Source organism: Physella acuta, unplaced genomic scaffold, assembly GCF_028476545.2.
Source record: "Physella acuta isolate Inbredline_101_S28 unplaced genomic scaffold, ASM2847654v3 ptg000375l, whole genome shotgun sequence".
Classification (NCBI taxonomy): domain Eukaryota; kingdom Metazoa; phylum Mollusca; class Gastropoda; family Physidae; genus Physella; species Physella acuta.
This window is the reverse complement of record NW_026731894.1, coordinates 21,231-46,238: the sequence shown is the minus strand read 5'-3', so window position 1 is coordinate 46,238 and position 25,008 is coordinate 21,231. Positions and strand designations below refer to the sequence as shown.

Below are 25,008 nucleotides of genomic sequence, written 5' to 3'. Positions count from 1 at the left end.
CCCTATATAATCTTTGTATTTTATGGGAAAAACAGAGGGTCATTTCAACGCAGACTTTAGGGTACTTAAACTCAGTATATCTAACTAATTTTTTGCATACTCTTAGGTAAATGGCTTGACCTTTAGGGAAAACTGTCGGTTACACTCAAAGCCCTCGACGAGGGCTAAAAAGTGACCGCGAGTGAAATTCTCTTTATATGAGCTCTATTACGAAAAAAAATTTCATCCGACGACCCCCCCTTGATATTTTGTGAGGTGGCAGTAGAACGCCTTGGGGTGTCACAAAAAACTCGGCATATCTGGGAAAACTTCGTAAATGGGTCAAAACTGACCAGTCGTATTTCCCTATATAATCTTTGTATTTTATGGGGAAAACAGGGTAATTTCTACACAAATTTTAGGGTACTTACTCTTTGTATAACTGGCTAATTTTTTTTTTTCACCTCTATAGATGACTGGGCCGTATGGAAAAACTTTTGGTTAGCATCAAAGCCCTTAAAGAGGGCTAAAAATGACTGCGATTGAAATGCTCATTATACGAGATTCGGTTATTTGGTCTATGAATAGGGGCGGTAACTTTTTAATGTAACAATTTTTTAATATTTTGTATACTCTTTTTAAGAATAAACAAAAATCATAATGCATAGCATTGTTTTAAATGGATATTTTGTTATAAATTAAGTTTTGTATTGTATTGAAATCGAAAAATTAATTGCAAAAGTAATTTAATATTATATTTGATTAATAATTTTTATGAAAGCCCTTTCAGTTCTAATAACCTTGCGAGTAATAAGTTTGCGAATATTCCATCAATTTATAGGCACAATAAAAGTACCCCACTGTATAAATTTAGGCCCTAAGCATTTAACATAACAGCCAATCACCTATTAATCAATCATTCAATTTCTCAATTTTTTTTGAAAACCTAAGCGAAGCTAGGCAGTATGCCTAGTCTATATATATAAAGCAAAGTGGTCAAGTGCCCGATAGGGCACTTCCCGGCGCCGCAGGCGCGTCAAATTTGGCACGATGGTGCCTTGGGGCGATAGAACACGAGGGCCGGTGACAGTTGGCCGAAAAGTCTACCGAGAGGGGGGCAAAACTGACCTCGACTGACCGGAGCCTTATATGGGCTATATTACGAAAAAAAAATTCCTCCGACGACCCCCCTTGAAATTTTGTGAGGTGGTAGCAGAACGCCTTGGGGTGTCACAAAAAACTCGCCATGTCCGGGAAAAATCGGGAAATGGGTCAAAACTGACCAGTCGTATTTCCCTATATAATCTTTGTATTTTATGGGAAAAACAGAGGGTCATTTCAAAACGGATTTTAGGGCACTTACCCTCTTTACATCTGGCTAATGTTTGGCATGTTTATAGGTAAATGGCTTGACCGTAGGGCAGACCTGTCGGTCTTACTCAAAGCCCTCGACGAGGGCTAAAAAGTGACCGCGAGTGAAATTCTCTTTATATGAGCTCTATTACGAAAAAAAATTTCCTCCGACGACCCCCCTTGATATTTTGTGAGGTGGTAGCAGAACGCCTTGGGGTGTCACAAAAAACTCGCCATGTCCGGGAAAAATCGGGAACTGGGTCAAAACTGACCAGTCGTATTTCCCTATATAATCTTTGTATTTTATGGGAAAAACAGAGGGTCATTTCAAAACGGATTTTAGGGCACTTACCCTCTTTACATCTGGCTAATTTTTGGCATGTTTATATGTAAATGGCTTGACCGTAGGGCAGACCTGTCGGTCTTACTCAAAGCCCTCGACGAGGGCTAAAAAGTGACCGCGAGTGAAATTCTCTTTATATGAGCTCTATTACGAAAAAAAATTTCCTCCGACGACCCCTCTTGATATTTTGTGAGGTGGTAGCAGAACGCCTTGGGGTGTCACAAAAAACTCGCCATGTCCGGGAAAAATCGGGAACTGGGTCAAAACTGACCAATCGTATTTCCCTATATAATCTTTGTATTTTATGGGAAAAACAGAGGGTCATTTCAAAACGGATTTTAGGGCACTTACCCTCTTTACATCTGGCTAATTTTTGGCATGTTTATAGGTAAATGGCTTGACCGTAGGGCAGACCTGTCGGTCTCACTCAAAGCCCTCGACGAGGGCCAAAAAGTGACCACGAGTGAAATTCTCTTTATATGAGCTCTATTACGAAAAAAAATTTCATCCGACGACCCCCCTTGATATTTTGTGAGGTGGTAGCAGAACGCCTTGGGGTGTCACAAAAAACTCGCCATGTCCGGGAAAAATCGGGAAATGGGTCAAAACTGACCAGTCGTATTTCCCTATATAATCTTTGTATTTTATGGGAAAAACAGAGGGTCATTTCAAAACGGATTTTAGGGCACTTACCCTCTTTACATCTGGCTAATTTTTGGCATGTTTATAGGTAAATGGCTTGACCGTAGGGCAGACCTGTCGGTCTTACTCAAAGCCCTCGACGAGGGCTAAAAAGTGACCGCGAGTGAAATTCTCTTTATATGAGCTCTATTACGAAAAAAAATTTCCTCCGACGACCCCCCTTGATATTTTGTGAGGTGGTAGCAGAACGCCTTGGGGTGTCACAAAAAACTCGCCATATCTGGGAAAACTTCGTAAAGCGGTCAAAACTGACCAGTCGTATTTCCCTACATAATCTTTGTATTTTATGGGAAAAACAGAGGGTCATTTCAACGCAGACTTTAGGGTACTTAAGCTCAGTATATCTGGCTAATTTTTTGCATGCTCCTAGGTCAATGGCTTGACCTTTGGGGAAAACTGTCGGTTACACTCAAAGCCCTCGACGAGGGCTAAAAAGTGACCGCGAGTGAAATTCTCTTTATATGAGCTCTATTACGAAAAAAAATTTCCTCCGACGACCCCCCTTGATATTTTGTGAGGTGGTAGAAGAACACGCAGGGGTGTCACAAAAAACTCGGCATATCTGGGAAAACTTCGTAAAGCGGTCAAAACTGACCAGTTGTATTTCCCTATATAATCTTTGTATTTTATGGGAAAAACAGAGGGTCATTTCAACGCAGACTTTAGGGTACTTAAGCTCAGTATATCTGGCTAATTTTTTGCATGCTCCTAGGTCAATGGCTTGACCTTTGGGGAAAACTGTCGGTTACACTCAAAGCCCTCGACGAGGGCTAAAAAGTGACAGCGAGTGAAATTCTCTTTATATGAGCTCTATTACGAAAAAAAATTTCCTCCGACGACCCCCCTTGATATTTTGTGAGGTGGTAGAAGAACACGCAGGGGTGTCACAAAAAACTCGGCATATCTGGGAAAACTTCGTAAAGCGGTCAAAACTGACCAGTTGTATTTCCCTATATAATCTTTGTATTTTATGGGAAAAACAGAGGGTCATTTCAACGCAGACTTTAGGGTACTTAAGCTCAGTATATCTGGCTAATTTTTTGCATGCTCCTAGGTCAATGGCTTGACCTTTAGGGAAAACTGTCGGTTACACTCAAAGCCCTCGACGAGGGCTAAAAAGTGACCGCGAGTGAAATTCTCAATATATGAGCTATATTACGAAAAAAATTTCCTCCGACGACCCCCCTTGAAATTTTGTGAGGTGGTAGGAGAATGCCTGGGGGTGTCACAAAAAACTCGCCATGTCTGGAAAAAATCGGGAAATGGGTCAAAACTGACCAGTTGTATTTCCCTATATAAACATTGTATTTTATGGGGAAAACAGGGTAATTTCTACACAAATTTTAGGGTACTTACTCTTTGTATTACTGGCTAATTTTTTGCATACACCTCTATAGATGACTGGGCCGTATGGAAAAACTGTTGGTCAGCATCAAAGCCCTCGAAGAGGGCTAAAAATGACTGCGAGTGAAATTCTCATTATACGAAATTTGGTCAATTGGTCTATGAGCAGGGGAGGTAACTTTTTAATGTAACAATTAATACTAATAGTTTCGCTGTCTGTCTGTCTATCTGACAAGAACGCTCTGTCTGACAAGAACGCTCTGTCTGACAAGAACGCTCTAGAGAAAACACAAGCAAAATAAAAACATGCACAGTAATTCGAAAAACGAAATATGACGTCGACACATTTAGCATAGAGTAGAACATAATCTCAAACCAGAGAGTGCACACAGTAATATGACGTCATTGATTCTCGCGTAAACATTGAATAAAAAGGAAATTTTGTCTTATCTAAGTGGTTTGCGTGAAGAGTTTCTTTCATACAATTCTTCGGGTAGGGGCGAAGCCCCACCCCCGCGTAAGAACGTCTGAGCCCCCCCCCCCCCCCTCCCTGACTCAAAAGAAATTTCTTCATCGATACTCTATAATAAAATTACCGCCTAATTAATGTGTCTAATCTAAAAAGTGGTTTTCTTGCAATTTCTTTAATGCAATTCTTCGGGTAGTGGCTAAGCGCGACACCAGTGTTTCTTTCAGACTTTTTCCTCCCCGGAGAGGGGTGGGGGTACTTGAAATTTTCGGGGGCGGGGTAGAACTTTCTGGGAGGGGGCGGACACTGGAAAAAGTATATAATTATATTTCGTTGAATGGGACGGTAGACATGTTTTATTGGGGAGGGTGGGGGGGGGGGGGGGTGGAAAGGGTGGGGGGGTGGTGTGTGTGGGGGGGGTGGGGGGTGGGGGGTGGGGGTGGGGGGTGGTGTGTGGGGGGTGGGTTGGTTTCAGTGTTTCTTTCAGACTTTTTCCTCCCCTGAGAGGGGTGGGGGTACTTGAAATTTTCGGGGGCGGGGGTAGAATTTTCTGGGAGGGGGCGGACACTGGAAAAAGTATATAATTATATTTCGTTGAATGGGACGGTAGACATGTTTTTTGGGGGGGGGGGGGGGTGGAGGGTTGGGGGGGGGCGGTGTGTGGGGGGGGGGGGGTGGTGTGTGTGGGGTGGGGTGGGATGTGTGTGGGGGGGGGGGTGGGGTGGTTTTAATTTAGAATTTTTCCTCCCCGGAGAGGGGTGGGGGTACTTGAAATTTTCGGGGGCGGGTGTAGAATTTTCGGGGAGGGGGCGGACACTGGAAAAAGTATATAATTATATTTCGTTGAATGGGACGGTAGACATGTTTTTTTTTTGGGGGGGGGGGGGGGGGGTGGGGGGTGGTGTGTGTGTGTGTGGGGGGGGGGGGGGTTGGTGTGTGTGGGGGGTGGGGGGGGGGTGGTGTGTGTGGGGGGTGGAGTGGTTTTAGTTTAGACTTTTTCCTCCCCGGAGAGGGGTGGGGGTACTGGAAATTTTCGGGGGCGGGGGTAGAATTTTCGGGGAGGGGGCGGACACTGGAAAAAGTATATAATTATATTTCGTTGAATGGGACGGTATACATGTTTTTTGGGGTGTGGGGGGTGGGGGGGGTGGGGGTGGTGTGTGTGTGGGTGGGGGGTGGTGTGTGTGGGGGTGTGGGGTGGGTGGGGGGTGTGGGGGGGGGGTGGTTTTTAGTTTAGAGAAAAGAGACAGCACTATCAGCCTAGCGCCCGGTGTATCCTTCCTCAACGGGCCATTTTTCTCGTTTTTTAATATTTTGTATACTCTTTTTAAGAAAAAACAAAAATCATAAAGTATAGCATTGTTTTAAATGGATATTGTGTTATAAATTAAGTTTTGTATTGTATTGTAATTGTAAAATTAATTGCAAAAGTAATTTAATATAATATTTGATTGATAATTTTTATGAAAGCCCTTTCAGTTCTAATAACCTTGCGAGTAATAAGTTGCGAATATTCTATCAATTAATGGGTACTAAAAAAGTACCCCACTGTATAAATTTAGACATTTAATATAACAGCCAATCGCCTATTAATTAATCATTCAATTTCTCAACTTTTTTGAAAACCTAAGCGAAGCTAGGCAGTATGCCTAGTTTACTCATAAGGGACATTTAGTTATTTCTTCAGATGAGGTTTGCTAGTCTGGGACAGCTACCAATCAGGAGAGACAACTCCTAAATCAAACAGGAGCCCTCTAGGCATAGGAATACCAACACTGGCTTCTTTTCTGCTGCTCCTGATGCCAAGTTGTATAGGTCCTGTCCCATGGGTCCATCAGGAGAGAGGGGGTCTGATACATGGGCAACATCTGGCTCTTCTAAACTCTGCTGCCCAGGCCTTGATTTACAAGGTGGCATTATCTAATCATCAGACTATGACAATATTTAGTTCTTGTTATTGCTATTTTGTATTGTAGTTTGTATATTTTCTGCCTCTCTGTTTGGAATCTCTAAATTTGATTAGATGTAAAGATTGCTAGTCATCTCTGGATTTGATTAGCAGGGTTTCTAGGTTGAGAGTCATTTATTATAGAATACACACAGATGGTCATGTTCTGGTAAATTGGGCCTTCTTTCAGCACTCACATAATTTATTATAGAATACACACAGATGGTCATGTTCTGGTAAATTGGCCCATCTTTTAGCCCTTACATCATTTATTATAGAATACACACAGATGGTCATGTTCTGGTAAATTGGGCCTTCTTTCAGCACTCACATAATTTATTATAGAATACACACAGATGGTCATGTTCTGGTAAATTGGGCCATCTTTTAGCCCTTACATCATTTATTATAGAATACACACAGATGGTCATGTTCTGGTAAATTGGGCCTTCTTTCAGCCCTTACATCATTTATTATAGAATACACACAGATGGTCATGTTCTGGTAAATTGGGCCTTCTTTCAGTCCTCACATCATTTATTATAGAATACACACAGATGGTCATGTTCTGGTAAATTGGGCCTTCTTTCAGCACTCACATAATTTATTATAGAATACACACAGATGGTCATGTTCTGGTAAATTGGGCCATCTTTTAGCCCTTACATAATTTATTATAGAATACACACAGATGGTCATGTTCTGGTAAATTGGCCCATCTTTTAGCCCTTACATCATTTATTATAGAATACACACAGATGGTCATGTTCTGGTAAATTGGGCCTTCTTTCAGCACTCACATAATTTATTATAGAATACACACAGATGGTCATGTTCTGGTAAATTGGGCCATCTTTTAGCCCTTACATAATTTATTATAGAATACACACAGATGGTCATGTTCTGGTAAATTGGCCCATCTTTTAGCCCTTACATCATTTATTATAGAATACACACAGATGGTCATGTTCTGGTAAATTGGGCCTTCTTTCAGCCCTCACAATATTGTGTTGTGATGCTGACAATGTTTGGCAAAGGTCACAACCTGCTTATGTTTCCCTGTATCAGATTAGCCCTCCTTTTAAAGATACATAGAATTACAAGTTTTATTCTATTATATGTTAACATCACCTAATGCTTAAAGTAAATTAATAGTATGATATAATATAACCACACAACTTCTTGTTTTATCAATTAATGAATAACAATAGAATTTTTTCTTGCTCATACAGTAAAAGCTCTGGTTTTATGTTACATTTCTAGTCTTGAAAAAAAAACACAAAATGAAACCTGGTAAATCTTTAAAAATAAAATAATTATGTACAATTTAAGTTTATCAATTTTGAAAAAAAAATTTGTTTTTTTTTAAGTATACAATAAACATCTAAAATTAAACTAAAAAGCTGAAATTTTAAAATAGTTTGGTTTTCATAAATATACACTGGAAGTAATGTTGAAAACAGTTCTGTTTGGATGCAACCAAATGTTGTTGGCCTATTTATTTAAAATTATAATAGCTGTGTATTTCTACTTTCACTTTCAGCTTCTCATTTTTCTTATTTAAAATTATAATAGCTGTGTATTTCTACTTTCAGATTCTCATATTGAATATATAAAATTATAATAGTTGTGTTTTTCTACTTTCAGCTTCTCATATTTATTATTTAAAATTATAATAACTGTGTATTTCTACTTTCAGATTCTCATGTTTATTATTTAAAATTATAATACCTGTGTATTTCTACTTTCAGCTTCTCATATTTATTATTTAAAATTATAATAACTGTGTATTTCTTCTTTCAGCTTCTAGGGCAAGCTGAGCCTGGCATAGGGCTTAGCAGCTGCTCACCCTGGTGTGGTGCTGTCATGCGCCTTTCATTACGGCGCTCGCTGCGCTTTTTTCTGGTGACAACTATGGTGGTGTTTGTCATGCTCAACCTCCATGTGCTCTACAACACACCTAGAGCAAAGAGCAGGTAGGTGACTCACATCTAGCTTGGTCTTATAGATGTTCGGTACCTGTAATAGTTAGGTGCCTGGGATAGTTAGGTATCTGGGATAATTAGTGCCTTGAAAAGTTAGGTACCTTGTACAATTAGGAGCCCTAAATTCATTAGTGCCTGGGGTGGTTAGGTATCTGGGATAGTAAAAAGATTCCCTTTCAAACCTGACGGTCTATGGGGCAAGTGTAGTAGAGTTTTCTTGTTTCTGTGACCTCGGCATATGAAGAGATAGTGTGGTCAGCACTATGGCCAGCCGCCTTTACTTTCCCTAACGTGAGTTAGTTACCCATCAGAGTTGGGTGGACTCTAGGACGGTCTACTGACTTGAACCCGGATTCGAACTCGAGACTTACGGGATAGTAGTCCAGCACTCTACCGCTAGACCACTCCTAAATCTGGGATAGTTAGGAGCCCTAAATTCATTAGTGCCTGGGATAGTTAGGTATCTGGGATAGTTAGGAGCCCTAAATTCATTAGTGCCTGGGATAGTTAGGTATCTGGGATAGTTAGGAGCCCTAAATTCATTAGTGCCTGGGATAGTTAGGTGCCTAGAATAATTCACCGTCTGACATTCAGCCAACCATAGCACTTGTCAATGAACTAAAAAAGTAACATGGAGTCTGGTCTAGCAGATTGGCAAACTTCAGCTGTTGGTGTTTTCTATTATAGAATCTTAATTTGCTATTTCAGTGAGGAGAGGGCAAAAAGTTTACATCAAAGCACTGGATCAGAGTTTCATGTGCAGCTTAGCAGTGACCACACATCTTCTACATCAAAGCACAGTGTTGTCATAGCACCCAGAGTCATGAATGAAACCAACAGTACTGTAAACAATCAACTCAGGTGAGTAGGAATCATGTTTCCAGCTATTTCATTTACCTGTCCAACTTAGAACTATAGTATTTGCTGTAGCAAAAGCTAGAACATTTTTTGTTTAACATCACATCTTGAGAACAAGTATTATATAATGTAAAAAAACACTCAGGTCTGAAGTTCCAATGATAAGAGTTAGTTGATTTGACCTCAGCATTCTGGGGTATTTTGTGGGCTTGAGCTCCTCTTGACCTTTGGGCGAGAGTCATGTGCTTAATGACTTCTACACACACACCCATTTATATATTTTAAAATGCGTTTTAATTTTTCTACTTATCGCAATATTTCTATGAATGACCCAGATCTTTTTTAGGTATCATCCCAATATCTGTATGAATGACCCAGATGTATTCAATTTTTTTACAGATATCATCGCAATATTTCTATGAATGACCCAGATGTATTTTATTTTTTACAGATATCATCGCAATATTTCTATGAATGACCCAGATCTATTTTATTTTTTAGATTTCTATGAATGACCCAGATGTATTTTATTTTTTTTACAGATATCATCGCAATATTTCTATGAATGACTCAGATGCCCTTAAGCTGGAAGTAATAAGAATCAATACAGAGCAGTATGTGCATAACTTGGATAAATTTGGCATAGACTTGGGTCCAAACAGTCTGGTCATTGTAATTCAGACACATGACAGACCAGACTATTTGAAAATACTCCTAGATTCCATGAGGAAAGTGAAAGATATTGAGAAGAGTTTGTTGATAGTCAGTCATGATGTATATTCTCAACAACTGAATGATCTAATTGAATCAGTGGATTTTTGTCCGGTTAGTTTTGTGTGTTTTATATTGCTTATTATTTTTACTTTTTAAGCTGAAATAATGGTTTATATATGTAAAGGGGTGGTTTTCCATTTTGTTAAACTGATATATATATATATATATATATATATATATATATATATATATATATATATATATATATATATATATATATATAATGTATATATAATGTATATATAATGTGTCTGTGTCTGTGTGTATATATATATATATATATATATATATATATATATATAATCAGACTGAGCATCAAGTCTAAATTAAAACAGTCCTAGAGTTTAAAAAAAAAACCCACCATCCCCCTTAAATGTTCAACCATTTTGTGCCTAAATCAGCATTCACTTTCCTATCTTAGTTGGCTCACTCACTCACTGACAAATTATTTATTTATACCTGCAGGTGATGCAGATTTTTTTCCCCTATGCTCAACAAATCTATAAGAATGAGTTTCCTGGTGAGCACCCTAATGACTGTCCTCGTAATGTTAAGAAAGAAGAGTAAGTTGTTTTTTTATATTTCTGTTACTTCTTCTTTTAATCCATTTTACTATTTTTAATTGTTGCTTATTTCAGTACTTTAACCTTTTGTGATAGCTGAAAGTTTGTCAGTATTTCTTCTAATTTGGTACTGTCTAAAAATAGGTTCTTGTTGCCATTTATTTAAAAGTACTGCTTTATATGTAAATATCTTTAAAATGTCTCTGTGTTAATATCTGACAGAGCTGTGGCATTGAAGTGTAACAATGCAGAGCATCCTGACAAATATGGCCACTACAGAGAAGCTAAGTATTGCCAGGCCAAACATCACTGGATTTGGAAGGTTAGTTTGACATCACTTAAAACCATTCTAAGATTTTATACCTTGAGATAATTAAAAACATTAAAAGTCAATCATCAATAATTGTTTGTTACTTTTCTGCTGTAGTTAGGTGGGGTAGGCAACATTATCAATGATTTCTAGACATTCTGTGTTTTGGTGTGCATTGAGAAAATTATGGTAGCCTATTGATCTTTTATTTGTGGAAACATCCATCCTTTACCTAATTATATGAATAAATGAATGCATTAAAAATGCACACGTCAAGCTTATTTGTTATGATGTGAATACATCAAGATTTTTTTTACTAGATTACCATGGTGATTATGTCTTGTAAACACATACATTAAGATTAATGTGACTTGATTACCATGGTGATGATGTCTTGTAAACACATACATTAAGATTAATGTGACTCGACTACCATGGTGATTATGTCTTGTAAACACATACATTAAGATTAATGTGACTTGACTACCATGGTGAGATGTGTGTTTTTTTTCCTCTCAGCTGCATCACTTGTTTGAAGATCTAGTGTTGATGAAAAATTATGAAGGCAATGTCATGCTACTGGAAGATGATTACTATCTATCTGAGGATATCATATTCTCCACTCACATGTTGAGAGGACTCAGGGAAAGGTTTGTACAGCAGTTTACCTGTTTTATTTACATCTAATTGTTAGGTTAGTCTCATTTAATGCCTTGCTATTAAACCATGTTTACAGGATGTTTGTTTATTCAAAGTATTTTCTTGTAACTTTTTAAATTTGCTTACACATGTGTTGATATCTTTACCTTGTAGAGAATGTCCAGACTGTCGAATGTTGGTGCTGGGAAACTATGATAAAAATCAAAATTATGATTCCAATGGCGCCAAGGTAAGTTATGTCTGATTCTTGTTTCTTCATTTTCTCATTGATCTTCATCATTTAATGTAGGCTGTATACTATTGGGTAGTTTTATATGCATGTATTTGAGCTATTCAAGATAATTTGAACAAATAAGGAAATATTTTTTATATTTAACTAATTTCATGCCATTAAGTTTATTATTTATTATTGTAAACTTTAAAAAAATTGTTGACAAATCTTTGATAGCTCTTCAAATTCGATCGATGTATTCACAAACTGCCTTTAAATCACCCCTCATGTATATATATATAACTTTTAAAATATGGTATCAGTGCTACTATTGTTACTATTCTTCCTCTTGTAGGCAGAGAGGGCTTTCTGGGTCTCATCAAAACATAACATGGGTATGACCTTTAACCGCTCTGTCTGGTTGGAAATAAAGAAGTGTATTAATGTAAGTCTCCAATATCTTACACAAACTTTTTGTATAGAGATTTTTAGAAGAAGAAATTTTACTGAGATAATATTTGGATAATCAAAATGTTACATGTTAAAATCTGTGTTTTCCATAACATTTTGCCTGTGCCGCTATGCTAAAAATATTTTAAGTTTGAATAATTTTATAATGACTAAAATGCTGTAAAGATTTACATATGTAATTATACTTGTAGTTAAGATGTTTTAAGTTAGGATCAAACTCAGTAGCCTTAATTTTAAAGAAATTTTAGATTATCTTAGTATTTGTTTGTTAATTTATATGTTTAAGTTAGAGATGATTGTAAAACTTGATGTATTTTGAACATCTTTCATCAGGAATTCTGCACATTTGATGATTACAATTGGGACTGGACATTACAACATTTGAGTATGAAATGTATTCCAGACAAAATCAAGCTCTTGGTAATGAAAGCTTCAAGAATATTTCATGTTGGGGAGTGGTAAGTTTTTGACTTTTAAAAAAATTACAAGTAGCCTTATTACTGAATGGTATATACTCTTTTTACAAATCATTATAATCTATGCATTCTGTTAGTAAAAGTATATATTAATGTATTCTTGTTTTTAATTTGATTTCTTACAAAAAGATACTTTTAACCCTACAATAAAACATGTAATGTTTCAGTGGAATGCACAAAAAGTCCAGCAACTGTTACCCTGACAACGTGGTGAAGCAAGTGGAGACAAAACTGGCAGAGAATCACAAGCATCTATTTCCTAATGCCGTCTCCATAGCTGGGGACTCAAGGTTCAAGCTACGAGACCCAAAGCCTAATGGAGGATGGGGAGATATAAGAGACCATAACCTTTGTCTCCATTATTTTAATAGCACTTCTCTAAGATAATTTTTGATCATCCGCTAGGGTGCGCAATGACTAAAGGAGTTACTGTATTTAATCAAAATAAGTTGTGATCAATTTGAATTCACTGGATTTATTCTATGGGAAAAAACCACCAAATGAGTTTGTTAAACTTGTCAGGGTATGACAATATTGATATGTAGTTGTAAAAGAAACTTCTTATCAAAGAATCCTGCAAATAGTTTTAACTGTGTGCGGTATTCTTTAAAACAAAGACTTTAAATACGTGTATATTGAATATAACAAAATAGACTTTAAAAGTAATTTTATACATTGGATAAAAAACAATTTAAAAAACCATGTAATTGTAATTATTTCTATGACTTACTGCCGTTATAAACCTTGTTCATTTAGTCCCTGTTGAGTCTATTGTGGTAGAAGTACATACAGTACTTTTATCATATTAATTAATTCAATGTACTCAAGTAATTTTCTGTGTGGATGGCTCCAAGTATGTTAATGAATGGTAAGATTGTTGTTTTTATTTTGCAATTGATGAAGGATTAATGCAATTTTATTGTCTTATAAATTATTTGATTTCTCAAATGAGAGAAAGTTGAAACTTAGGGAAGCCTAAGTGGTTATGTGTATAATAGTGTACATATTACTGTTTAACTAGAAATATTTTAGTTGTTAAAAAGTTTCTAGTCAGTAAGTTTAACCTCACACACTTACTTTTATATTTTTGACTTTTTTATTGCTCAAATAGCTTGAATGTTTGTGTAATTTATATGGAGTTTTTATTACATTTTTGCTTTATTAATTCAAACAACTTCGGTAATTACACTTACATTATAAAGGAAAACTTTCTGTTTGAATGAGAAAAAGATTTACTATATCAATAAAATATCCTAAACAACCGAGTAATCTTTTAAGCTTCATTGTGAGTTAAAAGATGTCATTTAATTATAGAGTAAGGTGCTGCATAATTTAGCTTAAGTATGCATTTATTTGTATAATGATGCAAGAATTAAATGTTCATATCAAAAGATATCATGTACAACTGTGATAATGAGAAGCTGTATCTCTTGAATGTTTATATTGTGATTGTTTTGCATATCATTATTTTTATTTTATTTACTTAGTGGTAAACCATTGGAGAAAAATGTTTTAAAAATAGTGGTAATTTCATGCATGGACTACACTATAATAGCATTTTTCATGCATAGCTTTATATTAAATGAATAAAAATACATATTTATATAACTACAATCGTATCATTAAAATCAGAGAAATATAATGAGTTGTGATATTTTCTCATATTCCAAATTTTCCATTGAAATTAAACTTTTCTTTCAACTTGATATAATAAGAATTTCTTGTCTTTTTTTCTTGTTACACGGTAAGGAAGACCATTGCTTTAAACTATGTTAATTGACAATGTATTAATATTTTATGACAGTAATTAATTTATTACTTGAAAATGTAAACAAAACTTACAAAGTATACACTGGCCCCACAAAATCTTTTTCCATTTAAAGATTGCAAATGTGAGAATAGTGAATAAAGTGTCTTGTTGACTTTTGTACTTTCTTTCTTGATTTTTTGTTTACATGTTTTTTTTGTGACATTGTAATTATTTTTGTTAAACTTTTCAACTAGTTGATGTAAAAGTATTTAAAATTAAATACATTTCATTACTTTTCAAATGTTTGTTGATGGAAAAAAAAATATTTTGATCTGGTCTGTTGCTGCACTGTACATGTGAAATATGTCACATGATTTTCAGTATTAAATGGTCTAAAAAATCAATTTTTAAATTAAAAATACATATTTTACAAATTTATTTAGTACAGTACTCTGATACCAGATCATTGACCACCCCTTCTCCCCTTCTAAGAGGTCTTAAGGGTTAACAATTTGTCTTGAAATTTATCTTCCATGTCTTTGAAGTGTTTGTTTTGCCAGGTTACGATTTAGAGATTGATAAATTTCAGTATTTTTCTCTTCCTTAGTAATTCATTTTTTAAAAACCTACCTGCAAGTTGCTAGGTAGTCATGAGCACATGATCTTGTGGGAGAAGCTTATGCAAACATTTTAACAAACTATTCTAGTATTGATAGTTTTACCATCTTATATTAAGTTTTACTCAGTCAACACTACACACTAAAATGTTGTTAAAATGTATATCCCAAAACTAATATGTGGATGAATCTCACATACATGATTGTAATACTTGTGTTATTGGAATATATATATATTAGTAATATGAATAATTAATTTTAATTTTTTTCCCAATTAGTTTTATAATTAAAATTTCCATTTTCCTTATAAAAATTATTGTATATATTCGTTTTACAGTAGAACATGTGTCTCTAAATGTTGTAATTTAAAATTTAAGTCAATATTCATTGTTTATAAAATGGTTGAAATTGTTCTTGCTGCATTTTTGTTAACCATTTTTATCTAGGTTGTTGTAATTCTCCTCTAAAATATAATCTTGTATAAATGTCTGTTTGTTGTTTTAAAACAGATATTAAATTTTATCTATATTATGTGTATGAAAGATTTAAGAGCATGTGCAACTGTATCTGATCTGGTGTAATGTTGCATTGATCAGCTTCACTTTCATACATTATTAATTAAACTTTATAAAGTTGATGCTAATTTGCATTTTAAATCAAATATATTAGACACTAAAGCTCTTGTAAATTGTTACTAAAATGTGTACAGATTTACATGCATTACAGCTTATCAACTTTTTATGTACATTTAACCCTCAGTGAGTTGATGAATGCGACCTTTGTACTAGTTGCGACCTTTGTGCTGCCGTCATTTTAAAATAATTTTGAAGGCAGTATTGAAATTTATAATTTTGGAAGTAAGAATAAAGTTAAAATATTTTACCATGTTTATGTAATATGGATGGTTTGTGGTAATTAAATATTTATATTTTTATATCATGAAATAATTCCCACGAATGTGATGTTGTAGTTTATTAAGTACATTAAGTGTAAATGGTGCTGTTTAATGTCCATTCTCATCTCACCAATCTTCCATACAGCATTTGGAGTCACTTGAAACCAAATGGTTATTAGTGCCAAAGTATAAATCAATGTTATGAACTATTTTTATTTACATTTCAATTATGTCCAAGGCCACAGTGTGCAAACATTTCCTGACCCCAACTATATAGACAGCCAGGCTCCTGACTCTACAACTCAGACACGGAGCGACAGATCCAATGGTATAAAAGAACAGATCACAAGCATTGTAAAACTTGAACTTTTTTAATGTTTAAATGTTCAGCTTTTAATAAAAATGTACACTAAGTATAATTGTGATTTATTTTAACTCAACAATAAAGACAAACTGATGTCCTAATAAGTATCTGTGTTGTATATTTCTTAGTGTACTTTCCCTTTTTTATTCAAAATCACCCAAACGCAAACAATATTTGCAATATTTTATTTATAACTTTTGCAATATTTAACACAGTAATTACATTATGACATTTAAAAGTTTCATAAATACTCAGTATAGTAATAACTAGACAATATTATACTAGATAAGTTTTTTTCAATCAATGAAAGAAATTAATACAAGCAAGCCAATTATTAAGTAATGAAATTTATTGTACCAAAGTTACCATGTAAAATGAATGTAACAGCATAATGTAGGCTCTATTATACCTATTAAATTATTTTTTTAAATTCCATATTTTTAACTGCTACATGTAATCTCATGGTTATTATGCATAATAAAGACTTTAGATGGCAAAAAATATATTTATACAGCAACTATATACAACTCTTTGTATTTCAATATCAAGTTAAAAAATTTTTTTCCTGAACTAAAGATGTGGAGTAATGTGGTAAGCAAAACAGTTAAATGATATATTATTACTCTTTTCTGAGTAATAATTGGCAGTATCAAAAAATTCATATTACCTACACCAAATAAGGTTGCGTCTTCATATTTAATTTTTTTTTTTTTTTAAAGAATTAGTTAAAATAATTATATACACATTAAAATATGGCACTTAAAAAATATTTTCAACATTTCCATTGATTACTGGTACAATCCTTAAACTTAGGTGGCAGATTTTAATTGCCATAAGTAAAAATAGTCTTTTATTTTATAGAACTGCAAAAAAATAAAAAATAATAATGCAGGAAACATTTTTTCTGATTGAGGTAAACTTTGTGAAACTAAAGCTTGGCTTTGACATCTGAGAGTACAATTAAAATATCACTCATATAAACACAACACTAATTACTGTCCCTGAATCACTATAAAGATTGAAGTTATGATATGTTTACTTTTTCTCAAACATGCTAAGAACATTCTATATTATACATTATGTACACTCATTTCCTCTATTTAAAGTAAAACATTTTATTTTTGCAGAACAAAATAAAAATAATAAAAACAACTGTATTCTATTACTTATACATAAATGCTGTTATTAATGAAAAAAAAAAGATTTTGGACATTTACTTCAGTAGTGGGATGATCTCAAAAATAAAAATCTGGAAACAAAAAATTATTTTTCTTTGTGTATTAAATAAATACTTTCAAAAGCGTCCCCATTTATCAAAGAGATTTTAAGGTTTAATCTAGGTGTAGAAGGAAAATTTATAAATTCCATTTTAAAAAAACCAATCACACAAAGTGAGTCATTAAAAAATTGTACTATTGACTTTACTGGTTTTTTTTAAAAACAACTTAAAACAACTTCTGAAAGCCTTATTCTTTTTATCTTAGCTTTCATGTTATTTATTAATTTAAAAAAAAGGTATTTAAATGTTACTTTGATCCTTCTCTTATACTAAAGACTTTCTATTGCTAAATTATGCAACAATGTACAGTCTAATGTTTGTGTGTGCCTAGAATATAAGAAATGTTACAACTTTTTTTTCTTATCCAACTGTAAGGCTAAGGACAAGCAATACTGAGACAATATACACATTCAGATATTAACAACTTTGTTTTATAACAACTATCACAATAATAAAAGCTGTTCATCTAGCAAGTATTAGACACTTTGATTTACTCATCATCGCTCTCACCATCACTTGAAAATGTACTTTTGATTGAAAGGGATGGACGTGGAACCATAAATCTTCTGTAGAGGTCAAGCCATTCATCAACCATTTGTTTGACTGCAACAGGTCGTTTGCCCAGTTTCTGAGTTGCCACCAGAAGACCACCTTTGGTTTTTTGACAATGGAGCCACTCCCTTAACACAATTTCTTCCCGGCCAGTCTGTAACAACAATTTTTCTTAATAAAGATAATTTCAAAAACAATTATCTTGCTTAATGAGATGTGGCTTCTATTAACAATGTCCTGCATTTCCACTAGTTAATTCAAGTGTCCTAAAGACTCATGATGTAAAAATGAGCTCAAGTTCAGCATGTTCTAATGCATTATTTTATAGTCCAATACAAAATTTAACTTGTTTTTAACCTTATGAATCATAAAGTATTAAAGGTGAATCATTATTTAGTGATGTAAAAATAACATTTTAAAAACTATGTCAAATGCATGACAGCAAAAGATACATGTACTCATACAACTCAATAGCAAGCAACATTTCACAGCGTTTTCAAAATTGTATTTTATATTTAGAACACTTGATTTAAGTAGCAGTTTCCTGGGGAATTATCTAAATCTAGATGCCTTGTGGATGAGCACTAGTATTCAATAATAAAGTAAAGACAAATACATAGTTAAAATACCTCTGATCCTGAAAGAAAATGTAGCTGAAGAAGTTTTCCCTCATAGTCTACTAAAGGCAGGTAAGCAACTTGCTCATCTTCACTTGAATCAGTGTTAGCACCAGCACCAATCCCATCATCCATATCCATCTCCATAGGAACAAGGGCTGAAAAATGGCCTCTTGTATAGCCCAGTGCCACAGGGTTTTTCCAACAGAAAGAGGATTCCCACAAAAGGGGTAGATACACACCTGTGATAAGGAATTCACAAACTAGCATGAAGCAAAAATATAACTATTATAGGCTACAAACAAATTAATTTTTAAAAATTTCATTTAATCAAATTTATTATATTAAAAAATGACAATATAAAATAAATGTTTCGGTCATATTAATTTTGTGAAGTATAAAGTTTTACTTACCTTGAAATTTTGCAAAACCTATAGTCTCTCCTCTAAAACTTTTAACATACTTGACTCCGTACACTATAATGGGTCGCCTTAAAATATGGGCCAGAGCAAAAATGTGAGTTTGTTCCAGTGATGTGCCTGTAACAGTAAAAATGTATTCCTGTTTTCTGCTTTCAATTTTCAGTTATCAAGGCATAAAAACTTTTTATATGAAAATATACTTTTCTTACAGGTTATTTTAGTGTAAATAGAATTAGACCAAAATTAAAGTACCAGGCTGACTAGCAAGGCTTAGAAGTACAGCCCAGTCATGTTGCCACTGGCTTTCATCAAGGGTAAAATGTAAAGACTCTGCTTGCATAGATTCATATTCCTTCCACCGGGGGTAAAAACTAAAATAAATTTCATAGATTAATACATTTTAAAATCTTTAAGATTGTTAAAAATCACACTCATTCATTAGCATATTAGTTTACAAATGCATTCAAGCAGATGTTGAAATTAAAAACATTTAGTTTAAAATTTGCCATTTTAGCTATGTTTTTGTACAAGTTGTTTTATTGTTTAAAAAAAAAGCATAAACTATTTATTTCCCTAAGTTATTTTAATTTTATTGTACACACTTCTTAAACAAGCTGTCAGACCTGTTTTCAGTAAACTATTTTAAACCAATTACTTCATTGCTCCTTCCCGCAAACTATCTGCCAATGCACGCCGCAAGGAATTATCAAGATCAAAAACACCCCATGTGGCTTGTAAGACAGAATCTAGGAGACAGTCTCCAGCTGTTCTGTTCCATAATGCATACAATCTACTGCCTAATCTGTCTGTTAGCTCAATGCTCCAGTTAATAATTGCTTCTTCTACCTCCAGTTCTGAAAATAGACAGGTAATGCATCTAGGGTATTTGCCTTTTTTTTCTCATTTTGATTTGGCTTGCTATGAAAAAAATTAGTTAAAAAAAATATTTTTAATACATATTTTTGATAATTGCTTTTTTAAAAAAGAGCAATGAATTAGAATAATATTGTTTACACTTAAATTCCATTAACTTGTGGCAATGAGAAACTACCACAATTGGCTTTTTTTAAATACATTGAAAAACACATAATCAGGTTTAATAATCATATGCTTTGATAAGACAAAATTCTATTTTTTAAACATTCAATAGCCCCTTCCATAGCCCAACTGATTTATTACCATAAACAATCTGATTATCAGGTTGATAATTTGTATTGTACAGTTTTACTGGTTTGAAAAAAAAATTGTTTACAAACCATTCTGTACATCCCTGTCTAGGATTTCATCAAATAATTGCTCTTGGATATTTCTTTCAAGATCTTCAATATCTACATTGTAAAAGAGAAATTAAAATCATGCAATGGATGTTTTTTTTTAAAAATACAAATAACTGAGATAATTAATTAGTTTTTGTTGCAGGTAGGCTACATTGGTCGAAAAAGATTTGAAAAATGTTTCAAGTTTATAAATACTATGTTCCCATATTTCTGTCCCCATATTTCTAAAAGCTCTGACCTGCTGGCAGTGAAAAAGTGACACAGTCTGTTAGAAAAGAGCAAGGGAAATCTCCTTTTCTTTGACGAAGTGATGATACAACTTGTCTTCTAATATCAGTTGCTAAATCTGGGCAAGCCATACAGGGCAAACGTTTGGTTGCTTTAGTTGCTGCATCAGTTGCAGTTAGAAGAATAGCAAGCATGTCCTCTCTTTGGAACCTTATTGCTAAATGCACCAAGGTGTAGCCTGCCTAAAAATAAAATGAAAGAAAAAAGCAACTTAAAAAATGGAAGTGTCTTAATGTTTAGCCAAATTACTGATATGTTACTTTAATTGTGAAAATAAAGCTCAAATATTTAGAATGATTATATAATTAGATTAAAATCTTGATAATTATGTATGAGGTCATTACATATTTAAAACTAAGTGCAAATAGGACCACTTTCTTGTGGGAATTAATTGGTTGGGAGTACTAGTTAAATACTTTAAATGTTTGTAAAAATAATAGGCTTACATGAAGTATATAAACAAATATTTATTGGCTTTGAGCCCCATATCAAAACAAATATATGCAGATATCTATGAATATTCAAACATTTTAGAATATTAAAAAAAATATTTTTACAGATACTCTGAGAGCAAAAATAAAGCTAAATTAAAAACTATAAAACAATCCCAATTTAAAAATTATACCTGAAAGGCACTTGGTCTGTCTAATAATTCAACTTCCTGCATAGTCAGCTGTCTTGAGGGGTGACCTCCCCCAGCAATAAATGCATGAATAGCCTCCAAATCTCCTTCAACAGCTCCCATGCAGGCGTTTAACCAAAGCCAGTCAGAATCACGTAACTTGGATCTCAACACTGCAAGCCTTTTCTCTCTGGTCAGCGGAGGTGATGGCGGTTGTTTGGATGAGGATGATATAGTCACAGATGAAGCTGATGCCCCAGCCAAATAATTATCAGAGCGATCCACTATAGTCCGACGACCAGCTATTGAGGCAGATGGACTTCGTCTTTGCATTGGAAAGTTACTTTCAGATCTGCTTGGTCCAACAGCTTCTTGAATATCAGCAGATATTTTTTCTTTGGGAGTACCACAAATAACACATTTTAAAGATCGAGGCCAGTTTTCATATGTACAGGTAAGACAGATCCACTTGGAAGGATTCTGGAAGGATGTGTATATGCTAGATTTATTGTCATAGTTTGAGGTTTTCTCAATGACAGCATTGTTTGACAATGTATTGGGAGATAGATGTGTTGGTGTAGTGTTGTCTGCATTGATGGCCTGATGCCCCTCTGAAGTATTAACAAGTAAGCTAGAAAATTTTTCCTGAGATTGAGAAATAGGTGGTGAATTTTTGCGTTTTGGGTTTAGACACTGGACACACTTTGTTGATTTGGCCCAGTTAAGATAAGTACATATTTCGCATGCCCATTTATTGCTTTCTCCACTTCCACTACTGCTGCTACAAAAAATATTGAGATCTGTTGGGGAAACAGATACTAGTGGTGCCATTTTATAAATATCCTGCTCATCATTGAAGGTGTCTGAGATCAAGTGGGGAGTACGCCACTTAAAGCACATTGTACATTTTTTGGCTGCTGGAAAGTTTTCATAAGTACAAAATTCACATGCCCATTTTGCTTCAGTGCCATCATTCATGGTTTATTTCTGTTTTCTTGGTATGGAAAGACTGAATTTAAAAAAATAATACATATTATTATTTTTTTTTAAATTAAAACTTCATGTAAATACAAATTATGATATATCTACATCAATAAGAGAATATTTTTTATCATTAAGGTTAAATCAAAATAATGTGGGTTACTTACCAAATGAGATGATATTCATATGCCTTGATCTGCCCAATTGAAATGACTATTGTGGAGAAGGCAAAAGTGACAGCCTTTTCCAATCTACCCGTAATAATATTGGATGATTTTTTTTTGTTTCTGTTGAAGGTATAAAGATAGATTACATACACACACACACACATATATATATATTGGTCATTTGTGACAAGTAATGATATATCTGTATAAATAAGCATATTAATTTTACTTGTATTTTGTACATAATTGCAAAGTTTAGCTACAATGATATTATTTAGAACTTGTAATAACTTGCTGATAATGATAATGTGAGTTTTAAATCTTACTAGACTACCTTGGATAACTGTGGGTTTCGGGGGTCATCAATAAAAAACATCACGTCTGTCACTTATCGTCACAAAAAACCAGACCCCACATTCAAAAAGATGTTTTTAATCTTTTAAAAACACTGATTTTGGACTATCCCTTCATATACTGACGTCACAGGTGACCTACTCAACTCTACTTCACCTGCCAAGTGTCCCGCCAAGTCTCAGACAACATGTTTTTATCGTTTAAAAAAACAATTCCAGCCGAGCATGTCTCTGAACACACTATCAATCCCTTCATTAACTTCATATGCTTAGGACAAAGAAACAAATGAACTCTACTTCACCTTCCCTGTATCCCGCCAAGTTCAGATAGGCAACTTTATCATTCACATCTCAAAAATAAATAAAATTGAAAAAAAAAATTAATATTGACGTGTCTAGAACCCGTGCTACGACTAGTTTGCTTAAGTCTTAAGTCTAGTTTTTGCGTAGCTCTTGCTAGATCTAGAATCTAATCATTAGACCCATTCTAGCTAGATAGATCTAGATCTAGATAGATAAATCACAAAGATTTATATCAAGTATTTAAGGACTAAAAAATGTATTATGATTATAAAATGGATTGTATTTTTATCTAATTAATCTTCGGTGTTTGTATCTAATTAATCTTTGGTTTGACCTAGATTCTAGATCTAGATATATAAATAACTTTCTTGGCCACCTGATATTTAGATCTTCTTCTTTCTCTTCTTCTTCGTTCTTAATTATTAGTGTTGAAGGGTATTGAGATTTATCTGCCAGTGCATTTGAACTCGAAATGTTCAAATTTATCAATGAAGAGCTTTTTGCCAACTCGACCACGCCTCCAACACAATTAAGCGTTACGTGTCAACTGGTTATGCGCCATTGAGGCCATTGACTCCGACTTCAGCCTGCTTTTCTTTTTGGATTTGCTTCCATAGCCTTTGTCCAACCAAGAACAAACTACAAGGCAGCAGTTGTTTAATTTTGGAGTTGTCTCTCCTAGAAGAGTGGCTGTCCCCAGCTAACGAGCCTCATCTGCCCGAGGGTTCGAACTCGAGACTTTTCTGTTTAGCAACCATGAGCTTTACTGACTCGACCACGCTGACCCCTATATTTAGATCTATAAATAACTTTCTTGGACAGATTGTAGAGCTAGAGAAATTTATTGTAAAACTAAATGAAAAAGACAGTTGAAAATTGATATAAGTGTTGGAACGCAATAAACACAGCAAACGGAAGTAGGCCTATTGTTAAAGTCATAGCCGACAGAAAATTAGCTTTAGAACGCATTAAACTTTTGAATGGGCTACAAAGTCTATGATGGAAGCCGGCATCTTATTGTACTAAAAAATAAACAAATCATGTGACGTCACTATTCAGACAAGGTAAAGCCATTATTTGAAAATTTTAAAATTAATGTCAATGTGGTTAATCTACCTATGAATAAATCAATAAATTAATTAACTTCTTTAAATAAATTTGTGATTAACAGTCTGTCTGAAAAGACAAATTGTTTTCTACCTAATTACTATTTTACAGCTCTCCACATAGCGCAGATTTTCTACAGTATGAGTAGTCAATCGGACAAACAAATCTTTTATCTAGATCTAGATTTTAAATCATAAGATTAGATCTCTACTTAACTCTACTACTACTAGATCTAGTACTAGATCTAGATTCTAGATCTAATCTAGATCTAGATTCTAGATCTAGATTTCTAGATCTAGATCTAGAATCTAGATTGAAATCTCTAGATTCCAGGGTATTCACAGCGGAAACAAAAATAAATTTCTGTTGTTTTGGTACATTATATTATTAGATCTACATAAAGCCCTTTTTATACTTTTAAATATCAGTCGCTAATCGTTGGCATAATACTTGGATCTGTTCTCGCCAGAATCCAAAATAAACCTAATCCTCCATGATTATGACATCATTCACTACAATAACGGAGCGAATGTCGACCAATAAAAGAAAACACATTGCACGAGACTGAAACAATAAAAAAAAACAGTGATCGTCAAAATACTGTTTAAATTAAAAAGTATTATATCTAGACTGTATAACGCCAATGATCAAGCCTAAATTAAATTGAAATATATTTGTAAACATTCGATTTTTATGCCACACGACAACGAATGTTGTCTATTAATTAAATTAATGCCCCTAGTTTCTATATAAAAATCATTTGATCTAAATAACTTACTTAACTAACTAGATCTAGTCTTTATTATTATTGATTTGATTCTCATCCATATGCCACTTGCGGTCTCTTCTAGAAAATAAAATAGGTCTAGATATAGAATACACAATAGACCTAGTCTATATAATATGCAATTATTCATCTTTGGAGGGGGGGGGGGGGAGAATCAACAAATGACGTCACGGTTTTTTAA

The 25,008-nt window shown here is 34.1% G+C and overlaps 2 protein-coding genes across 6 annotated transcripts in view; one reads left to right on the top strand and one right to left on the bottom strand.

Annotated features, from left to right (window-relative positions):
• LOC131941877 (alpha-1,6-mannosyl-glycoprotein 2-beta-N-acetylglucosaminyltransferase) overlaps positions 1–16,453 on the top strand; it is a 37,697-nt gene extending 21,244 nt beyond the window's left edge. For 4 of the 5 annotated variants that reach the window (XM_059301440.1, XM_059301439.1, XM_059301438.1 and 1 more), the window contains 10 exons: positions 7,942–8,114; positions 8,832–8,984; positions 9,524–9,806; positions 10,221–10,318; positions 10,541–10,640; positions 11,148–11,278; positions 11,442–11,517; positions 11,855–11,944; positions 12,304–12,428; positions 12,614–16,453. In XM_059301440.1, coding sequence (XP_059157423.1) covers positions 8,005–8,114; positions 8,832–8,984; positions 9,524–9,806; positions 10,221–10,318; positions 10,541–10,640; positions 11,148–11,278; positions 11,442–11,517; positions 11,855–11,944; positions 12,304–12,428; positions 12,614–12,833 — 1,386 coding nt within the window. In that variant the 5' untranslated portion in view covers positions 7,942–8,004 and the 3' untranslated portion in view covers positions 12,834–16,453. Of the gene's footprint in view, positions 1–5,984; positions 6,006–7,941; positions 8,115–8,831; positions 8,985–9,523; positions 9,807–10,220; positions 10,319–10,540; positions 10,641–11,147; positions 11,279–11,441; positions 11,518–11,854; positions 11,945–12,303; positions 12,429–12,613 lie in introns of those variants that run through there. The other variant, XM_059301442.1, reaches the window with a different exon arrangement.
• A 308-nt stretch (positions 16,454–16,761) lies between these two features.
• LOC131941876 (ubiquitin thioesterase ZRANB1) lies at positions 16,762–24,550 on the bottom strand. Its single transcript, XM_059301437.1, has 10 exons — positions 24,456–24,550; positions 22,278–22,397; positions 21,133–22,138; positions 20,458–20,689; positions 20,199–20,270; positions 19,598–19,796; positions 19,195–19,313; positions 18,934–19,059; positions 18,533–18,762; positions 16,762–18,057 (listed from the first exon to the last, which is right to left on the bottom strand). Exons 3-10 carry the CDS (start codon positions 22,105–22,107, stop codon positions 17,842–17,844), a joined length of 2,169 nt encoding a protein of 722 aa, XP_059157420.1. The 5' UTR covers positions 22,108–22,138; positions 22,278–22,397; positions 24,456–24,550; the 3' UTR covers positions 16,762–17,841.
• Positions 24,551–25,008: the final 458 nt, after the last annotated feature.

What these genes read in the sequence shown, in the direction of transcription:
- LOC131941876 (XM_059301437.1), bottom strand. Translation starts at nt 22,107, where the DNA reads ATGAATGATGGCACTGAAGCAAAATGGGCATGTGAATTTTGTACTTAT. An exon ending in AGACAGGGATGTACAGAATG is followed by an intron (nt 19,797 to 20,198) that starts GTTTGTAAACAA and finishes GTCTATTTTCAG; the next exon opens with AACTGGAGGTAGAAGAAGCA. An exon ending in AGGTTTTGCAAAATTTCAAG is followed by an intron (nt 18,763 to 18,933) that starts GTAAGTAAAACT and finishes TCCTTATCACAG; the next exon opens with GTGTGTATCTACCCCTTTTG.